A 20,411-nucleotide genomic window follows, 5' to 3' on the forward strand; every position below is an offset into this window, starting at 1 on the left:
TTCCCGGGGGATCCCGAGGCGTTCCCAGGCCAGCCGGGAGACATAGTCTTCCCAACGTGTCCTGGGTCTTCCCCGTGGCCTCCTACCGGTTGGACGTGCCCTAAATACCTCCCTAGGGAGGCGTTCGGGTGGCATCCTGACCAGATGCCCGGACCAACTCATCTGGCTCCTCTCGATGTGAAGGAGCAGCGGCTTTACTTTGAGTTCCTCCCGGATGGCAGAGCTTCTCACCCTATCTCTAAGGGAGAGCCCTGCCACACGGCGGAGGAAACTCATTTCGGCCGCTTGTACCCGTGATCTTATCCTTTCGGTCATGACCCAAAGCTCATGACCATAGGTCAGGATGGGAACGTAGATCGACCGGTAAATTGAGAGCTTTGCCTTCCGGCTCAGCTCCTTCTTCACCACAACGGATCGGTACAACGTCCGCACTACTGAAGACGCCGCACCGATCGGCCTGTCGATCTCACGATCCACACTTCCCCCACTCGTGAACAAGACTCATAGGTACTTGAACTCCTCCACTTAGGGCAGGGTCTCCTCCCCAACCCGGAGATGGCATTCCACCCTTTTCCGGGCGAAAACCATGGACTCGGACTTGGAGGTGCTGATTCTCATTCCGGTCGCTTCACACTCGGCTGCGAACCGATCCAGTGAGAGCTGAAGATCCCGGTCAGATAAAGCCATCAGGACCACATAATCTGCAAAAAGCAGAGATCTAATCCTGCGGTCACCAAACCGGAACCCCTCAACGCCTTAACTGCGCCTAGAAATTCTGTCCATAAACGTTATGAACAGAATCGGTGACAAAGGACAGCCTTGGCGGAGTCCAACCCTCACTGGAAATGTGTTCGACTTACTGCCGGCAATGCGGACCAAGCTCTGGCACTGATCGTACAGGGAGCGGACCGCCACAATAAGACAGTCCGATACCCCATACTCTCTGAGCACTCCCCACAGGACTTCCCGAGGGACACGGTCGAATGCCTTCTCCAAGCCCACAAAGCACATGTAGACTGGTTGGGCAAACTCCCATGCACCCTCAAGAACCCTGCAGTTCCACGACCAGGACGAAAACCACACTGTTCCTCCTGAATCCGAGGTTCGACTTTCCGGCGAAGCCTCCTCTCCAGTACACCTGAATAAACCTTACCGGGAAGGCTGAGGAGTGTGATCCCACGATAGTTGGAACACACACTCCGGTCCCCCTTATTAAAGAGAGGAACCACCACCCCGGTCTGCCAATCCAGAGGTACCGCCCCCGATGTCCACGCGATGCTGCAGAGTCTTGTCAACCAGCCCCACAGCATCCAGAGCCTTAAGGAACTCCGGGCGGACCTCATCCACCCCTGGGACCTTGCCACCGAAGAGCTTTTTAACTACCTCAGCGACCTCAGCCCCAGAAATAGGAGAGTCCACCATAGATCCCCCAGGCACTGCTTCCTCATAGGAAGACGTGTTGGTGGGATTGAGGAGGTCTTCGAAGTATTCCTTCCACCTATCCACAACATCCGCATTCGAGGTCAGCAGAATACCATCCGCACCATACACGGTGTTGATAGTGCACTGCTACCCCTTCCTGAGGCGGCGGACGGTGGTCCAGAATCGCTTCGAAGCCGTCCGGAAGTCGTTTTCCATGGCTTCCTCGAACTCCTCCCATGTCCGAGTTTTTGCCTCCGCGACCGCTGAAGCTGCACACCGCCTGGCCTGTCGGTACCTGTCCACTGCCTCCAGAGTCCTATGAGCCAACAGAACCCGATAGGACTCCTTCTTCAGCTTGACGGCATCCTTCACCGCTCGTGTCCACCAAGGGGTTTTAGGATTGCCGCCCCAACAAGCACCAACTACCTTGCGGCCACAGCTCCGATCAGCCGCCTCAACAATACAGGTGCGGAACATGGTCCACTCGGACCCAATGGCCAGCACCTCCCTTGTGACATGTTTAAAGTTCTTCCGGAGGTGGGAATTGAAACTTTCTCTGACAGGAGACTCTGCCAGACGTTCCCAGCAGACCCTCACAATGCGTTTGGGCCTCCCAGGTCTGTCCGGCATCCTCCCCCACCATCGCAGCCAACTCACCACCAGGTGGTGATCGGTAGAAAGCTCCGCCCCTCTCTTCACCCGAGTGTCCAAAACATGAGGCCGCAAATCCGATGACACAACTACAAAGTCGATCATGGAACTGCGGCCTGGGGTGTCCTGGTGCCAAGTGCACATATGGACACCCTTATGTTTGAACATGGTGTTTGTTATGGACAAACTGTGACGAGCACAAAAGTCCAATAACAAAACACCACTTGGGTTCAGATCCGGGCGACCATTCTTCCCAATCACGCTTCTCCAGGTTTCACTGTCGTTGCCAACGTGAGCGTTGAAGTCCCCCAGTAGGACAAGGGACTCACCCCGGGGAGCACTTTCCAGTACTCCCTCGAGTGCTCCCAAAAAGGGTGGGTACTCTGAACTGCTGTTTGGTGCGTAAGCACAAACAACAGTCAGGACCCGTCCCTCCACCTGAAGGCGGAGGGAGGCTACCCTTTCGTCCACCGGGTTAAACTCCAACGTGAAGGCTTTGAGCTGGGGGGCAACAAGAATTGCCACCCCAGCCCGTTGCCTTCACTGCCGGCAACGCCAGAGTGGAAGAGGGTTCAGTCCCTCTCGAGAGAAGTGGTTCCAGAGCCCTTGCTGTGCGTCGAAGTGAGTCCGACTATATCCAGCCGGAACTTCTCGACTTCCCGCACTAGCTCAGGCTCTCCCCCCCCCCCAGTGAGGTGACGTTCCACGTCCCAAGAGCTAGCTTCTGTAGCCGAGGATCGGACCGCCAAGTGCCCTGCCTTCGGCTGCCGCCCAGCTCACATTGCACCCGACCTCTATGGCCCCTGCTATGGGTGGTGAGCCCATTGGAGGGGTGACCCATGTTGCCTCTTCGGGCTGTGCCCGGCCGGGCCCCATGGGAAATAGGCCCGGCCACCAGGCGCTCGCCATCTTGCCCCACCTCTGGGCCCGGCTCCAGAGGGAGGCCCCAGTGACCCGCGTCCGGGCCTGGGAAATCTGGGTCAATGTTTTTTCTTCTTCATAAAGGTCTTCGAGCTGCTCTTTGTCTGATCCCTCACCTAGAACCTGTTTGCCTTGGGAGACCCTACCAGGGGGCATAAAGCCCCCGGACAACATAGCTCCTAGGATCATTGGGACACGCAAACTCCTCTACCACGATAAGGTGGCAGCTCAGAGAGGAGCTACTACCAGTTATTAAAACATATTTTAAAAAAAGGATACATTTTAGTTAGGACTTTGTCCAAAAGACATTTTCCAAAAACGAGTCTTATATTCCGTAAATATAATTTGAAATCCTACATGACGTTTTATTGTTATGTAACTAAAATGTAACAACAAATTAAAACTGTATTCTGTAATGTAACCACCAATTTTTTTACACTCATCAGGTCACACATGAGGACAATGTGCCATCTGAGATTGTATTCACAGTCAAGGTGGGCCCCTATCATGGCTATCTACGACGTTTTGTGGAAGAAGAAGGAGGTTACATTGGAACCAAAGAGTCACCTATCAAGACATTTTCCCAAAAAGACATTAACAGTGGGAACGTCCAGTACGTGCAGGTGGAGCCCAACACAGTCAACGACACCTTTGTCTTGGATGCCACCAATGGGGTCACGGACGTCGGCGATATTAGGATGTCGGTTGACATCATACCTCGCCTCATCCCACTCCAGGTCTCAAATTTCATTGTGGATGAGGGCGGACACAAGGCCCTCACACAGGAAGTTCTTGAAGTCACCAGCCGACACTTTTCAGGAATCAACTTCTTGTTCAATGTTACTGAGCCCGCGCAGCACGGTCATATTGAGCACTCTCAGCACCCCGGTGTGCCCATAACATCTTTTACCAGGAGACAGGTAAGAAACACCATTGCAACTTTTGTAAACTCCTAAGTTTTTACATGAACCTGCAAAATGTCAACATCAGATTTTGCCTAACCTGAACCAGGTGGAGCTCGAGTTGATCTACTACGTACATGACAGCAGCGAAACGTTAGCGGACAACTTCACTGTGGTGGCCAATGACACAGGCCTCAGGAAGCAAAGCGGGGCACAGACGGTCTTCATCCAAGTTGAAACTGTCAATGACGAGCCCCCTGTTATTACGGCCAACAGGGTCCTTAGGGTGAGTCTGCACGGCTGCTCTATATTTAAACTTTTTACTAGTAGCACTTAACTGCTCGCTGTCACACATTTTTTATGTGTGCAATGTTGAGTTTCCATAGTTGGATGAAAAGTGTGTTACACACAATGCCAGGATTCCACTGGGTAATCCTCTCACAGTAAAATAATTGCCATACATTTCAATAGATATATATCACACTAATAATCACTTATAGACTTATAGACTAATAATTCTTACCCATTATGAGGAATCATTTCGTCATACTGATAAATCCGATAACATAAAAACAAAATAACTTCTTCGGACTTCTTCACTATGTCAGGGAAAGACATTTTGTGCAACTTGTAGTAGAATTTCTTCAAACATTTCGAGCGGAGAGAAAAAAAACATTGAGCTTTAACAGATCAAACCTTAACAGCCACATGAAACGCCCGCATCCCTGTTTAGAAAGCCTAAAGAAGCTGCCTCGAAGCCAGCCGCAAAAAAGATGCATGTGCACAAACTACAGTTAAATCTAAATTAATGAAAGGATACATACAAATATGTATGGTATGTGTATCAGTTTGAAAAAAAAAAAACATAATGCATTGCTAGAATTTAAATCAGCTTAAGATACCACAGAATCACTGCTTCAGTCAATAGATCAATCAATCAATGTTTATTTATATAGCCCCAAATCACAAATGTCTCAAAGGACTGTACAAACCATTACGACTACGACGTCCTCGGAAGAACCCACAAAAGGGCAAGGAATACTCACACCCAGTGGGCAGGCAGAATTCACACCCAGTGGGACACCAGTGACAATGCTGACTATGAGAAACCTTGGAGAGGACCTCAAATGTTGACAACCCCCCCCCCCCCCCCCCTCTAGGGGACCGAAAGCCATGGATGTCGAGCGGGTCTAACATGATACTGTGAAAGTTCAATCCATAGTGGCTCCAACACAGCCGCGAGAGTTCAGTTCAAAGCGGATCCAAGACAGCAGCGAGAGTCCCGTCCACAGGAAACCATCCCAAGCGGAGGCGGATCAGCAGCGTAGAGATGTCCCCAACCGATACACAGGCGAGCGGTCCATCCTGGGTCCCGACGAGCGGTCCATCCTGGGTCTCGACTCTGGACAGCCAGTACTTCATCCATGGTCAACGGACCGGACCCCCTCCACAAGGGAGGGGGGGACATAGGAGAAAAAGAAAAGAAGCGGCAGATCAACTGGTCTAAAAAGGGAGTCTATTTAAAGGCTAGAGTATACAAATGAGTTTTAAGGTGAGACTTAAATGCTTCTACTGAGGTAGCATCTCGAACTGTTACCGGGAGGGCATTCCAGAGTACTGGAGCCCGAACGGAAAACGCTCTACAGCCCGCAGACTTTTTTTGGGCTTTAAGAATCACTAATAAGCCGGAGTCTTTTGAACGCAGATTTCTTGCCGGGACATATGGTACAATACAATCGGCAAGATAGGATGGAGCTAGACCGTGTAGTATTTTATACGTAAGTAGTAAAACCTTAAAGTCACATCTTAAGTGCACAGGAAGCCAGTGCAGGTGAGCCAGTATAGGCGTAATATGATCAAACTTTCTTGTTCTTGTCAATAGTCTAGCAGCCGCATTTTGTACCAACTGTAATCTTTTAATGCTAGACATGGGGGGACCCGAAAATAATACGTTATAGTAATCGAGACGAGACGTAACAAACGTATGGATAATGATCTCAGCATCTTTAGTGGACAAAATGGAGCGAATTTTAGCGATATTACGGAGATGAAAGAAGGCCGTTTTAGTAACGCTTTTAATGTGTGACTCAAAGGAGAGAGTTGAGTCGAAGATAATACCCAGATTTTTTACCGAGTCACCTTGTTTTATTATTTGGTTGTCAAATGTTAAAGTTGTATTATTAAATAGAGGTCGGTGTCTAGCAGGACCGATAATCAGCATTTCCGTTTTTTTGGCGTTAAGTTGCAAAAAATTAGTGGACATCCATTGTTTAATTTCATTAAGACACACTTCCAACTGACTACAGTCCGGCGTGTTGGTCAGCTTTAGGGGCATGTAGAGTTGGGTGTCATCAGCATAGCAGTGAAAGCTAATACCGTATTTGCGTATGACGTCACCCAGCGGCAGCATGTAGATGCTGAAGAGTACAGGGCCAAGGACCGAACCCTGGGGAACTCCACACGTTACCTTAACATAGTCCGAGGTCACACTGTTATGGGAGCCGCACTGCATCCTATCAGTAAGATAAGATTTAAACCAAGACAGGGCTCAGTCTGACATACCAATTTGTGTTTTGATACACTCTAATAAAATATTATGATCGACGGTATCGAAAGCAGCAATAAGATCGAGGAGCAGCAAAATAGATGACGCATCAGAGTCCATCGTTCGCAATAGATCATTAGTCAATTTTGCGAGGGCTGTCTCAGTCGAATGATTTGCCCTGAAACAGGATTTAAAGGTTTCACATAGATTGTTAAACGCTAAGTGTTCATTTAGCTGCTCTGCAACAATTTTTTCGAGGATTTTCGAAATAAAGGGAAGGTGAGACACCGGTAGGTAGTTTACCATGAGGTCAGGATCGAGGTTAGGTCTTTTAAGGAGAGGATGAATAACCGCTTTTTTGAATGCTAGGGGAACAGTGCCCGAGGAAAGTGATAAGTTTTTAATATTTAGCACTGATGGACCTAATAATACAAAAAGCTCCTTGATAAGTTTCCCAGGAAGTGGGTCAAGTAAACATATTGTTTGTTTTATTCCATTTACATGTTGTAACAATTCTTCTAATGTTATTTCATCAAAACGAGAGAAACTATTTTGGATATTTGCCGTATCCGCCGTATATACAGTCGTATCTGTGTTACTATAACCCAGTTGTAGCTGGGACGCATTGTCTTTAATCTCCTTTCTAATAAGTTAAATTTTCTTATTAAAGAACTTCATAAAGTCATCTGCCGAATGGGTGGAGCTACTGGAAGGAGTCCCTTGTTGGGTTAGCGATGCTACTGTACTAAACAAAAATTTTGGATTGTTTTTATTAATGCGGATGAGATTTGAGTAATAATTAGTTTTAGCTAAGGTAAGCATGCGTTTATAAGTTATTAAACTATCACTCCATGCTTGATGGTGCACCTCAAGTTTAGTCGTGCGCCATTTGCGTTCCAGCTTTCTACATAATAATTTCTGAGCTCTAGTTTCTTCAGTAAACCATGGCGTACGCCTTTTTGGAGCCTTTTTTAACTTCAGCGGTGCTATACTATCAATGGTTTCGCACAGGGCATTGTTAAAGTTGTTAGTGAGGTTATCAATAGAGCCCACATACTTTGGGAACGGTGCCATTACCGAGGGCAGTAGGTCAGCAAGAGTCGTCGTTGTGGCAGCATTAATGTTGCGGCTGCTATAGCAGTTATTATTATTATTAGCTTGCCGAACATGAGTCTGAACTTCGAATTTTATAAGGTCATGATCGGACATTACTTTAGTATACGGTAGTATCATACCTTTGGAAACAGAGATACCTCTGACAAGCACTAGGTCTATCGTATTACGGCTGCGATGCGTCGGTTCATTTATTATTTGTGTAAGACCACGGCTATCAATTATAGTCTGGAGCGCCACGCACGGTGGGTCCAATGGGGTATTCAAATGGATATTAAAGTCCCACATTATAATTATATTATCGGCGTGCGTCACTAGATCAGCAACAAACTCTGAGAATTCACTAATAAAGTCCGAATAGGGCCCTGGGGGGCGGTAGATAACGGCCAGGCACAGAGGCAGAGGTGTGGCAGACTTCTTAGAAAGCACCTCAAACGATTTATATTTATTATTTAAGTTAGGACTAAAGTTAAAGTTTTCGTTGTATATTAGTGCGACCTCCCTCCCCTTTTAAGGGACGGGCAATATGCGCATTCGTATAGTTAGGAGGGGATGCCTCATTTATCGCAAAAAAGTCATCTGGTGTAAGCCGGGTTTCGCTAAGACCGATGACGTTAAGGTTGTTGTTTCTAATGACCTCATTAACTAATAACGTTTTGGGAGACAAAGATCTGATGTTTAGAAAGCCCATATTATAGGTAGTGGGCTGTTTTAAGGAGTTGTTGATAAAATTATCCGTAGTAGCAATATTAATAATGTTGCGTTTATTATGCGCAGTGTACTTAAAATAATTACGACCATATCTAGGAATTGATATGACGGGAATTTTCAGATTGTCTACTTGGCGCTGCGATAAACTGAACGCATCATAATTTGCCACCTCAGTAGAACGCATGTCTAACTCTGACGTAGTCATAGTCATAGCAGAAAAAACATTATGTGAGTTGTGTATTATTCTACGAAAATTGCTATGTGTACAGGGATCATCCAGCATGGCGCTGGCTAGTTCTAACTTAACTGACTCCATACCCAGGCTAGCAGGCTCTGAATTGCCTGTGACCGGGCTTGCTCTAGTGCAGTTAGTCAAATGTGGCTCAATGCGAAATCTATGTTCCGAGACAAGAGGATAGCGCCTTCCTGGTTAGGGTGAAGGCCGTCTCTCCTCAGCAAGCCAGGTTTGCCCCAGAATGAGGGCCAATTATCAATAAACGTAAATCCCTGTTGTCTACAGAAGCTATCCAGCCACTTGTTAAGAGAGACTAATCTGCTATACCTCTCGTCATTGCCTCTCCCAGGCAGGGGGCCAGAGACAATTACTCGATGCCTGGACATCTTTCTGGCGAGATTACAAGCCCTGGCTATGTTTCTCTTTGTAATCTCTGATTGTCTCATCCTAACGTAATAGTTAAATATGTGTAACTAATAAAAATGTATGAAATCCAGACCGCATAAAAGAATGTAGAACACGTTAAAAAGATGTAAAAGATAAATAGAAGGTCAATAGAAGGAAAAATAAGGTAAGAAAAAAGATAAGTAGATTGTAAACGAAGATAAAACAAGTTAAATAGTTATTAAAGGGTAAATAGGAGGTAAATAAAAAGTAAATTGTAAATACAAGATAAAATAAGGTAAAACAGTCCAATAGAAATTAAATAAAAGGTACATTAAGGAAAACAATTTAAATAGAAGGTAAAAGATGGTCAAATATGTAAAAAATGTAATACAATAATGTTAAAAAAAATTCAATACAAGGTAAAAGATGATAAAAAATGTTTTAAAGTTAAATAAAAGATGTTAAATAGAAGGTAAATATAAGGTAAATTAAAGGTAAAAGAAGAAAAATGTAAATAGAAGTTAAATAAGATAAATAGAAGCTAAAAGAAGATAAATTAAAGGGAAATAGGTAAGAAGGGGGAAATTAAATAGAATCTGAGTAAGATTAACAGAAGATAAATAAAAGGTAATAAAGGTTATGGCAGGTAGAAAATTATTTTATTAAAAACAATCCCCTAAAATAGACATTGAGGCTGTAAAGTGAATTTTATACGATTATTCGAACAAACTAATCAATAGACTCACTTACTAAAATAATCGATAACTGCACACCAGCATCAGAAACCAAAAATACAAGAGATACTGTAGATCAAGGAGGCAAGGGACCATACATTCTTCCACACACCTGGGACTCTATCCCTCAGGGTGGAGAACAGTTACGGCCAGGTCGAAATCGTGTATAGAAAGAGTATTTCCTACCCGGTTTCAGGGTTGGTCCCAAACATGCCGCCATGTAGTCATGTGCGGTGCTTTTGACCAATCAGAGAGAGTATGGCCATACAATCTCTTAAATCAGTGATGTGCAAACAATGGTCTTCTATTTGGCACGCAAGACGTCACAAGTCCAAAAAGCAATATGGACGTGCCCTTTCATATAATATACAAAGATTCAGCGGTCAGAACTGAACATTGTAGCAGCACCTGAAGACACTGACACATTTTGTCATCAATAAAACCAAACTCCTCCTTTGTCTTTGCACCCATGGATAATGTGGGAAGTGATGGATTTACCAGGTACAGTACGTCACAATAATGTCCATTTTAAATTCACTAAACATTTCGTAAGTGGGCGTTATTGACACGGAATGGTTGTTTTATTCGCCAAGTGATTCCTTTTCATGGATATGCACTTTTTGAGAATATGCCTTAATGCGGACCCTGGCCCCAACCTATGGGGTCCTTGGACCACAGCAGTTAGAGAATACCTGATTATGTTCTTAAAATTTGGGAAAACAATATGCTTGCATATAGCTTTGAACAGGAAAACCAATGTATTTGAACTGTACAATACTACACATCTAAAGAATATAGTGCGTCTTACTCATACGTCATGACGGTATAAGGTCTCCAGACAGCTTTTACATTTTTACTTGACTTACTTTTTACTTATACACACTTCCTGTCCCCTAAAACACTTTATACACTGTAAAATAATTTTAATGGGTACTCAAATCTTGATGGCACTTTAAAATGTATGCAGTAGCGAAGGAACAATGTATACTTTTCTTGTCTTACACGGTTTTCTATACAAAAGGATCAAAGTTGTTCTGCTCTGTCAGCTTCCCCACTAAAGCTTGATAATCCATAAGAACCCCATCGACAGCGAGAGAGTAGACATTGAGCACAGCACGCAGTATGCAAATTGATCTCATGTGCATTGTCTTTACATTTGGTGTCTCACGCTGATACCGCTCATCAGACTGATCCCTGTTGGGGCTTGCTGCGAAGTGGGGCGAAATACCTGAGGTGTTTTTGATTAACATGCACGGAGTGGGTCGACACACATGGTTGCGCTGATGGGAAGTGCAATGTCCCATGTGGGTGGCTTACAGGTGCTAATTGGAGAAATGATCCCGTAAGAGCAGTTTATACACAGAGCAAGTTACATAGCCTGTACTTAAAGGTGCCATTTAAACAACAGTACCATGTAGGGCTGGGCGATATTGGTTTTTATTAATATCGCGATATTTTTATGCCATATTGTGATATACGATATTTTGCCTTGGCCTTAAATGAACACTTGATGCATATAGTCACAGCAGTATGATGATTCTATGTCTACATTAAAACATTCTTCCTCATACCGCATTAATATATGCTACTTTTAAACTTTAATGCAGAGACGGAAATCACAACTAAGTCAATTGACCAAAACTGTATTTATTAAATACTATTCATTCTCTCACGGGTGACCTTTTAAAGGAAAGAACACATTAATAGTGTTGCTACCTTTTTGTAGTAACACTTCTGCTGCATACTTTGCATATTGCGGTTGTCTGCTGAATATCGTCCCACTTGAAGCCAAACCACCGCCAGATGATGGATCCCCTGCTCTTTATTTTTCTTCCTCCATTTGTGATAAGTTTCGCACATTCTCTCTCTTGTAATGTCAAAAGCTCCGCTCCGCTCGTATGACCTGCTTCAGCTAACGTTAGCCATGCTGCTACCTCTCTGGTCGGCGAGAATGTATGATGTTGCACTCGTGGCAGTATTTGACGTATGTAAGAAGGCGGGCTTGTTTTCCGTCCCTGTGCAAATGACAGACGAGGAGGAGTGAGAAGCTCCAGTAATGTAATGCCCGCAGGTAAAAGCAACTCGACTCTCCTCAGCTAACGTTAGCTGTTAACGTTAGCTGTCGGCGAGAGCGTATGACGCTAGACATGCGACAGTATGTGACGTATGTAAGAAGGTGCGCTTGTTTTAAGTCTCTGTGCGAATGAGAGACGAGGAGGAGTGAGAAACGCCAGTAATGTAACGCCCGCAGCTAAAAGCAAGTGTGAGAACACATAATCGAATATTACGATATGGTCATTTTCTATATCGCACAAAGACAAACCTGCGATTTATCGTTTGTATGGACATATCGCCCAGCCCTAGTACTCTGTTTGTTTTACAAAAGTTCCACTTGTGTTTTTATCCTTATAATACATAACTCTTCATGCTTTTTTTTTTATTTAGGGGAAGGTGACACCCATGTTTGGCAATAGCAATACAAAAGCAATGTGCTGTCAATTTCCGGATCTTCGCTCCAGAACTGTCAGTGGTAATTGCGACCTGTGCTTGAGGCGAGGTTACGTAATGGCTACTTTGACATGGCGAGGAGAAGTTAATCCTTTGTTGTCAACTGTTTGCACAGTTCACTAGTTTTGACTTGTGTGGCTTTGAGTTTCACTATACCTCTGTGTTGGAATTTGACTTGCACATCATCATGAGGCTTTTGGACCTTCCAAAACAGAGCATCTTAAGTTTGTCTGAATGTCACTGTCCCACTTTTTAGTGTGCTGTGTCTAAATTGTCATTCCCTGTTTGGTCAAATATGATAATTACAATAATAAATATTAATCATATTATTTTGTATAATGTGTAATTAATTACAATGTAATGATGTGTATTTTACCTCTAGTGAATGCCTAATTTTTTTACCTTTAGGGTAAAAAAGTGATGTTGTAGGTCGCTTAATTAATTTCTTGTCAGATAGGATCCTACCATGTATCTTGGTTGACTATGACCTGGTACACACTTGCACAGAAGACATGACATCTGTAAAGTAGGGCTGCAACTAGGGTTGTACAGTATACCGGTACTAGTATAGTTTCGTTGTACTAATGAATCAAAATCGATACTATACTGAAAAGTACCCCATTTTATTTATTTGTTTATTTAACGGGCATGATGGCGCTTCGTCACGTCAATTGTTGGTTTTACGTGCAGAGGAGCATGTTCGGCAGCACACAAGCACAGAGTACTTTCAAACAGACACAGTGTGAGACAGAAAAGGGATGGAATGGACGCATTTTAGCCTAAAAACTAAAGATAATGGTAAAGATATAACACCAAAACGCCCCCAGGAAGAGGTGCTTTAAGACATGGCTAGCTGGCTAGCCGCTAATACCCATCCACAGTCAGCAGTGTTTTAGCTACTTCTAAATCACTAATCCGCGCCTCCATGGCGACAAATAAAGTAAGTTTCTTACAGGTATCATCCTTGCAGGACGAGGAATAGCTAAACATGCTTCACTACGCACCGTAGGAGGATACCATAGCTCACTGTTTTTTTTTGTCCTGTCGATCTTCTTAGGTAATCACATTGTTGATGTAGATACCCATATCAGCTGTACAAATTTACTTTACAAATAAAAAGTGTGGGATTTTTCTCTTTGCCTTATTTGTATTTGACTTTCTTAAATATATTTATATTATCATTTGGTGCAGCCGGGCAGGAGCAGAAGGGGATAGAAAGGAAAAAAAAGCAACACAGAGACAAAAACAACCACAAACACAAGAATAACAACAATAGAACAACATCAGCAAGTATGTTAGTAAAAGTGATAGCAAAGAAAAAGTTAGTGAAATAAATAATAAAGAAATGACAATAAACATTACTACACTACAAATGGAGCAATACAAATACCAATACAAATAGGACTATTGATAATTAATAATAACAATAGTTCACCTCTATTATCAACATACAATTGTTCAAATGTAACAATACATGTAATGATAACTTGAAATACAAAAGAAAGCAGATAAATGGAAGGGAAGAGAGAGAAGCCAACTATATTAACCTTGTAGATTGTTATAGTATCATACGTTAAGCATTGTCCGTGTGCCATGTGTTACCCAGTTTCCCCGAAGGTAACAACGTTAATATATGTTTGATGAAATGTGATTGTATGCATTAATGTATGTATGTACAGTATATGTACTTGTATATGTACAGTATTTGTATATGTATGTTTTTACAGTGAATGTATATGTACAGTATGTATATTTGTATGTTTGTACAGTGAATGTATATGTATGTGTATATGTATGTTTGTACACAGAGTGTGCGTGTGGATGTACGAACTTTGAGTGTGTATGTATGTACTGTGTTTGTGTATGTATGTAGGAGCATAGGTACCTATGTATGTACGAATAACTGTGTGAATGGGAGTATATATGTGTACTTGTTTGTACAATATATTGGACTCCCAGTATGTGCGGGAGCCAGAGTACGGCCCCAGCCACCCAGAGAGCCCAACCCAGAAACAGCAGGTGTGGCGCCCAGGGAACAAGGGACCACCAGCCCCACGCAGTCAGGTCGGTCAGCGACAGGAACCCCCAAAGCCCTGCCCACCCCGCTAGGACCAAACTCCCCCCTGTGCGTCGGTTGAGGTGGGCGGAGTTGGGGACGTGGTGGTGTAAAATATAGTCAGGATGAATCATGGATGCAAAGGATTCTGGGTATTTGCTGTGTTGCGTTTATGTTGTGTTACTGTGAGGATGTTTTCCCGAAATGTGTTTGTCATTCTTGTTTGGTGTGGGTTCACAGTGTGGTGCATATTAGTAAGAGTGTTAAAGTTGTTTATTTCACAACCTTCAGTATAACCTGCAATCTCGTACATGTGACGATAGAAGCAGCGAAATGCATGCGTCCGGTTGGCATGCAGATAGCATTGCGTGAAAGGCAGGCGCGATGATATGTTGTGGAGGACGTTAAAAGTACAGCCATCACGGCACACCCTCAATGTTGTAGTCCGAGCGAAAATCTGAGAACGTTGACCGGGAGAGGCACTGAAATCCGGAATCCCCCCGTAACCGTCTGGGGGGTCGGCAATTATGCAGCTGAGCCGCCAAAGAGCCGCATGCGGCTCCGCAGCCGCGGGTTGCCGATCCCTGCCCTAGATATATTTGTTTGTATATATATATATATATATATATATATATATATATATATATATATATATGTATATGTATATGTATATGTATATATATATATATATATATATATATATATATATATAATATATGTATATATATATATGTGTATATATATGTGTGTGTATATGTATATATATGTGTGTATATGTATGTATATATACATATATATATATGTGTATATGTATATATATATATGTGTATATGTATATATATATGTGTATATGTATATATATATGTGTGTATATATGTATATATATATGTGTATATGGACCCAGATTTCCCTCGCCCGGACGCGGGTCACCGGGGCCCCCCTCTGGAGCCAGGCCCGGAGGTGGGGCACGATGGCGAGCGCCTGGTGGCCGGGCCTGTTCCCATGGGGCCCGGCCGGGCACAGCCCGAAGAGGCAACGTGGGTCACCCCTCCAATGGGCTCACCACCCATAGCAGGGGCCATAGAGGTCGGGTGCATTGTGAGCTGGGCGACAGCCGAAGGCAGGGCGCTTGGCGGTCCGATCCTCGGCTACAGAAGCTAGCTCTTGGGACGTGGAACGTCACGTCACTGGGGGGGAAAGAGCCTGAGCTAGTGCGCGAAGTCGAAAAATTCCGGCTGGATATAGTCGGACTCACTTCGACGCACAGCAAGGGCTCTGGAACCACTTCTCTCGAGAGGGATTGGACCCTCTTCCACTCTGGCGTTGCCGGCAGTGAGAGGCGACGGGCTGGGGTGGCAATTCTTGTTTCCACCCGGCTCAAAGCCTGTACGTTGGAGTTCAACCCGGTGGACGAAAGGGTAGCCTCCCTCCGCCTTCGGGTGGGGGGACGGGTCCTGACTGTTGTTTGTGCTTATGCACCAAACAGCAGTTCAGAGTACCCACCCTTTTTGGGAACGCTCGAGGGAGTATTGGAAAGTGCTCCCCCGGGTGATTCCCTTGTCCTACTGGAAGACTTCAACGCTCACGTTGGCAACGACAGTGAAACCTGGAGAGGCGTGATTGGGAAGAATGGCCGCCCGGATCTGAACCCGAGTGGTGTTTTGTTATTGGACTTTTGTGCTCGTCACAGTTTGTCCATAACAAACACCATGTTCAAACATAAGGGTGTCCATATGTGCACTTGGCACCAGGACACCCTAGGCCGCAGTTCCATGATCGACTTTGTAGTTTTGTCATCGGATTTGCGGCCTCATGTTATGGACACTCGGGTGAAGAGAGGGGCGGAGCTTTCTACCGATCACCACCTGGTGGTGAGTTGGCTGCGATGGTGGGGGAGGATGCCGGACAGACCTGGGAGGCCCAAACGCATTGTGAGGGTCTGCTGGGAACGTCTGGCAGAGTCTCCTGTCAGACAAAGTTTCAATTCCCACCTCCGGAAGAACTTTGAACATGTCACGAGGGAGGTGCTGGACATTGAGTCCGAGTGGACCATGTTCCGCACCTCTATTGTCGAGGCGGCAGATCGGAGCTGTGGCCGCAAGGTAGTTGGTGCCTGTCGGGGCGGCAATACTAAAACCCCTTGGTGGACACCAGCGGTGAGGGATGCCGTCAAGCTGAAGAAGGAGTCCTATCGGGTCCTTTTGGCTCATAGGACTCCGGAGGCAGTGGACAGGTACCGACAGGCCAAGCGGTGTGCAGCTTCAGCGGTCGCGGAGGCAAAAACTCGGACATGGGAAGAGTTCGGGGAAGCTATGGAAAACGACTTCCGGACGGCTTCGAAGCGATTCTGGACCACCGTCCGCCGCCTCAGGAAGGGGAAGCAGTGCACTATCAACACCGTGTATGGTGCGGATGGTGTTCTGCTGACCTCGACTGCGGATGTTGTGGACAGGTGGAAGGAATACTTCGAAGACCTCCTCAATCCCACCAACACGTCTTCCTATGAGGAAGCAGTGCCTGGGGAATCTGTGGTGGACTCTCCTATTTCTGGGGCTGAGGTCGCTGAGGTAGTTAAAAAGCTCCTCGGTGGCAAAGCCCCAGAGGTGGACGAGATCCGCCCGGAGTTCCTTAAGGCTCTGGATGCTGTGGGGCTGTCTTGGTTGACAAGACTTTGCAGCATCGCGTGGACATCGGGGGCGGTACCTCTGGATTGGCAGACCGGGGTGGTGGTTCCTCTCTTTAAGAAGGGGGACCGGAGGGTGTGTTCCAACTATCGTGGGATCACACTCCTCAGCCTTCCCGGTAAGGTTTATTCAGGTGTACTGGAGAGGAGGCTACGTCGGATAGTCGAACCTCGGATTCAGCAGGAACAGTGTGGTTTTCGTCCTGGTCGTGGAACTGTGGACCAGCTCTATACTCTCGGCAGGGTTCTTGAGGGTGCATGGGAGTTTGCCCAACCAGTCTACATGTGCTTTGTGGACTTGGAGAAGGCATTCGACCGTGTCCCTCGGGAAGTCCTGTGGGGAGTGCTCAGAGAGTATGGGGTATCGGACTGTCTTATTGTGGCGGTCCGTTCCCTGTACGATCAGTGCCAGAGCTTGGTCCGCATTGCCGGCAGTAAGTCGAACACATTTCCAGTGAGGGTTGGACTCCGCCAAGGCTGTCCTTTGTCACCGATTCTGTTCATAACTTTTATGGACAGAATTTCTAGGCGCAGTCAAGGCGTTGAGGGGTTCCGGTTTGGTAACCGCAGGATTAGGTCTCTGCTTTTTGCAGATGATCTGGTCCTGATGGCTTCATCTGACCGGGATCTTCAGCTCTCGCTGGATCGGTTCGCAGCCAAGTGTGAAGCGACCGGAATGAGAATCAGCACCTCCAAGTCCGAGTCCATGGTTCTCGCCCGGAAAAGGGTGGAGTGCCATCTCCGGGTTGGGGAGGAGACCCTGCCCCAAGTGGAGGAGTTCAAGTACCTAGGAGTCTTGTTCACGAGTGAGGGAAGAGTGGATCGTGAGATCAACAGGCGGATCGGTGCGGCGTCTTCAGTAATGCGGACGTTGTACCGGTCCGTTGTGGTGAAGAAGGAGCTGAGCCGGAAGGCAAAGCTCTCAATTTACCGGTCGATATACGTTCCCATCCTCACCTATGGTCATGAGCTTTGGGTCATGACCGAAAGGATAAGATCACGGGTACAAGCGGCTGAAATTAGTTTCCTCCGCCGTGTGGCGGGTCTCTCCCTTAGAGATAGGGTGAGAAGCTCTGCCATCCGGGAGGAACTCAAAGTAAAGCCGCTGCTCCTTCACATCGAGAGGAGCCAGATGAGGTGGTTCGGGCATCTGGTCAGGATGCCACCCGAACGCCTCCCTAGGGAGGTGTTTAGGGCACGTCCAACCGGTAGGAGGCCACGGGGAAGACCCAGGACACGTTGGGAAGACTATGTCTCCCGGCTGGCCTGGGAACGCCTCGGGATCCCCCGGGAAGAGCTAGACGAAGTGGCTGGGGAGAGGGAAGTCTGGGTTTCCCTGCTTAGGCTGTTGCCCCCGCGACCCGACCTCGGATAAGCGGAAGATGATGGATGGATGGATGGATATGTGTATATATGTATAATTATATATGTATATATATGTATGTGTATATTTATATATGTATATATATATATGTGTATATATGTGTATATATATATATGTATATATATATATATATATATATATATATATATATATATGTGTGTATATATATGTATGGATGTATGTATATGTGTATTTATGTGTATATATATGTATAGTATATATATATGTATGTATATATATAAATGTATGTATGTGTGTATATATATATATATATATGTATGTATGGATGTATATATATATATATGTATGTATGTGTGTATATATATGTATATATAATATATATTTATATATAATGTCTGTATATATATATATATATATATATTTATACATACATACATACCCCCAGATGTGTGTGTGTATATATGTATATATATATATATATATATATATATATATATATATATATATATATATATACCCCCGGGTATATATATATACAAACCCCGTTTCCATATGAGTTGGGAAATTGTGTTAGATCTAAATATGAACAGAATGCAATGATTTGCAAATCGTTTTCAACCCATATTCAGTTGAATATGCTACAAAGACAACATATTTAATGTTCAGACTGATAAACATTTTTTTTTTTGGCTAATCATTAATTTTAGAATATGATGCCAGCAACACATGCCAAAGAAGTTGGGAAAGGTGGCAATAAATACTGATAAAATGGAGGAATGCTCATCAAACCCTTATTTGGAACATCCCGCAGGTGTTCAGGCTAATTGGGAACAGGTGGGTGCCATGATTGGGTATAAAAACAGCATTCCAAAAAAGGCTCAGTCTTTCACAAGAAAGGATGGGTCGAGGTACACCCCTTTGTCCACAACTGACTGTCAAACAGTTTAAAAACAACGTTTCTCAAAGTACAATTGCAAGAAATTTAGGGATTTGTTGGATCCACTTTGGACTGGAATCTCACGGTTGTGTTGGATCCACAATGGTTTGAACTTTTACGGTATCATGTTAGACCCGCTCAACATCCATTGCTTTCGGTTCCCCTGGGGAGGGGGATTGGGGGGTTGCCCACATATGCGGTCTTCTCCAAGGTTTCTCATAGTCATCATTGTCACCGATGTCCCACTGGGTGTGAGTTTTCCTTGCCCTTATGTGGGCTCTACTGAGGATGTCGTGGTTTGTGCAGCCCTTTGAGACACGAGTGATTTAGGGCTATATAAATAATCATTGATTGATTGATTGTATCATCAAAAGGTTCAGAGAATCTGGAGAAATCACTCCACGTAAGCGGAATGGCTGGAAACCAACATTGAATGACCGTGACCTTCGATCCCTCAGCACTGTATCAAAAACCGACATCAATCTCTAAAGGATATTACCACATTGGCTCAGGAACACTTCAGAAAACCACTGTCACTAAATACAGTTCGTCGCTACATCTGTAAGTACAAGTTAAAACTCTACTATGCAAAGCGAAAGCCATTTATCAACAACACCCAGGAACGCTGCTGCCTTAGCTGGGCCTTAGCTCATCTAAGATGGACTGATGCAAAGTGGAAAAGTATTCTGTGGTCTGACGAGTCCACATTTCAAATTATATTTGAAATGTGGACGTGGTGTCCTCCGGAACAAAGAGGAAAATAACCATCCGGATTGTTATAGGCGCAAAGTTCAAAATCCAGCATCTGTGATGGTGTGGCGGTGCATTAGTGCAAAAGGCATGGGTAACTTACACATCTGTGAAGGCACCATTATTGCTGAAAGGTACATGCAGGTTTTGGAACAACATATGCTGCCATCTAAGCGCCGTCTTTTTCATGGACGCCCATGTCAACAAGACAATGCCAAGCCTCATTCAGCACGTGTCACAACAGCGTGGCTTCGTAAAAAAGTGTGCGGGTACTTTCCTGGTCCGCCTGCAGTCCAGACGTGTCTCCCATCGAAAATGTGTGGTGTATCATGAAGCGTAAAAACAGACTTTTGAACGAATGAAACTCTACATAAAACAAGAATGGGAAATAATTCCACTTTCAAAGCTTCAACAATTAGTTTCTTCAGTTCGCAAACATTTATTGAGTGTTGTTAAAAGAAAAGGTGATGTAACACAGTGGTGAACATGCCCTTTACCAACTACTTTGGCA

The 20,411-nt window shown here is 44.9% G+C and overlaps 1 protein-coding gene across 2 annotated transcripts in view; it reads left to right on the forward strand.

The window, feature by feature from the left end:
* Positions 1 to 20,411, forward strand: part of cspg4ba (chondroitin sulfate proteoglycan 4ba) — a 90,450-nt gene that overhangs the window by 47,230 nt on the left and 22,809 nt on the right. For both annotated transcript variants that reach the window (XM_061906166.1, XM_061906168.1), the window contains 2 exons: positions 3,441 to 3,914; positions 4,006 to 4,182. In XM_061906166.1, coding sequence (XP_061762150.1) covers positions 3,441 to 3,914; positions 4,006 to 4,182 — 651 coding nt within the window. The remainder of the gene's footprint in view (positions 1 to 3,440; positions 3,915 to 4,005; positions 4,183 to 20,411) is intronic.

The sequence above is a fragment of the Nerophis ophidion genome, linkage group LG07, assembly GCF_033978795.1.
Source record: "Nerophis ophidion isolate RoL-2023_Sa linkage group LG07, RoL_Noph_v1.0, whole genome shotgun sequence".
Taxonomy (NCBI): Eukaryota; Metazoa; Chordata; class Actinopteri; order Syngnathiformes; family Syngnathidae; genus Nerophis; species Nerophis ophidion.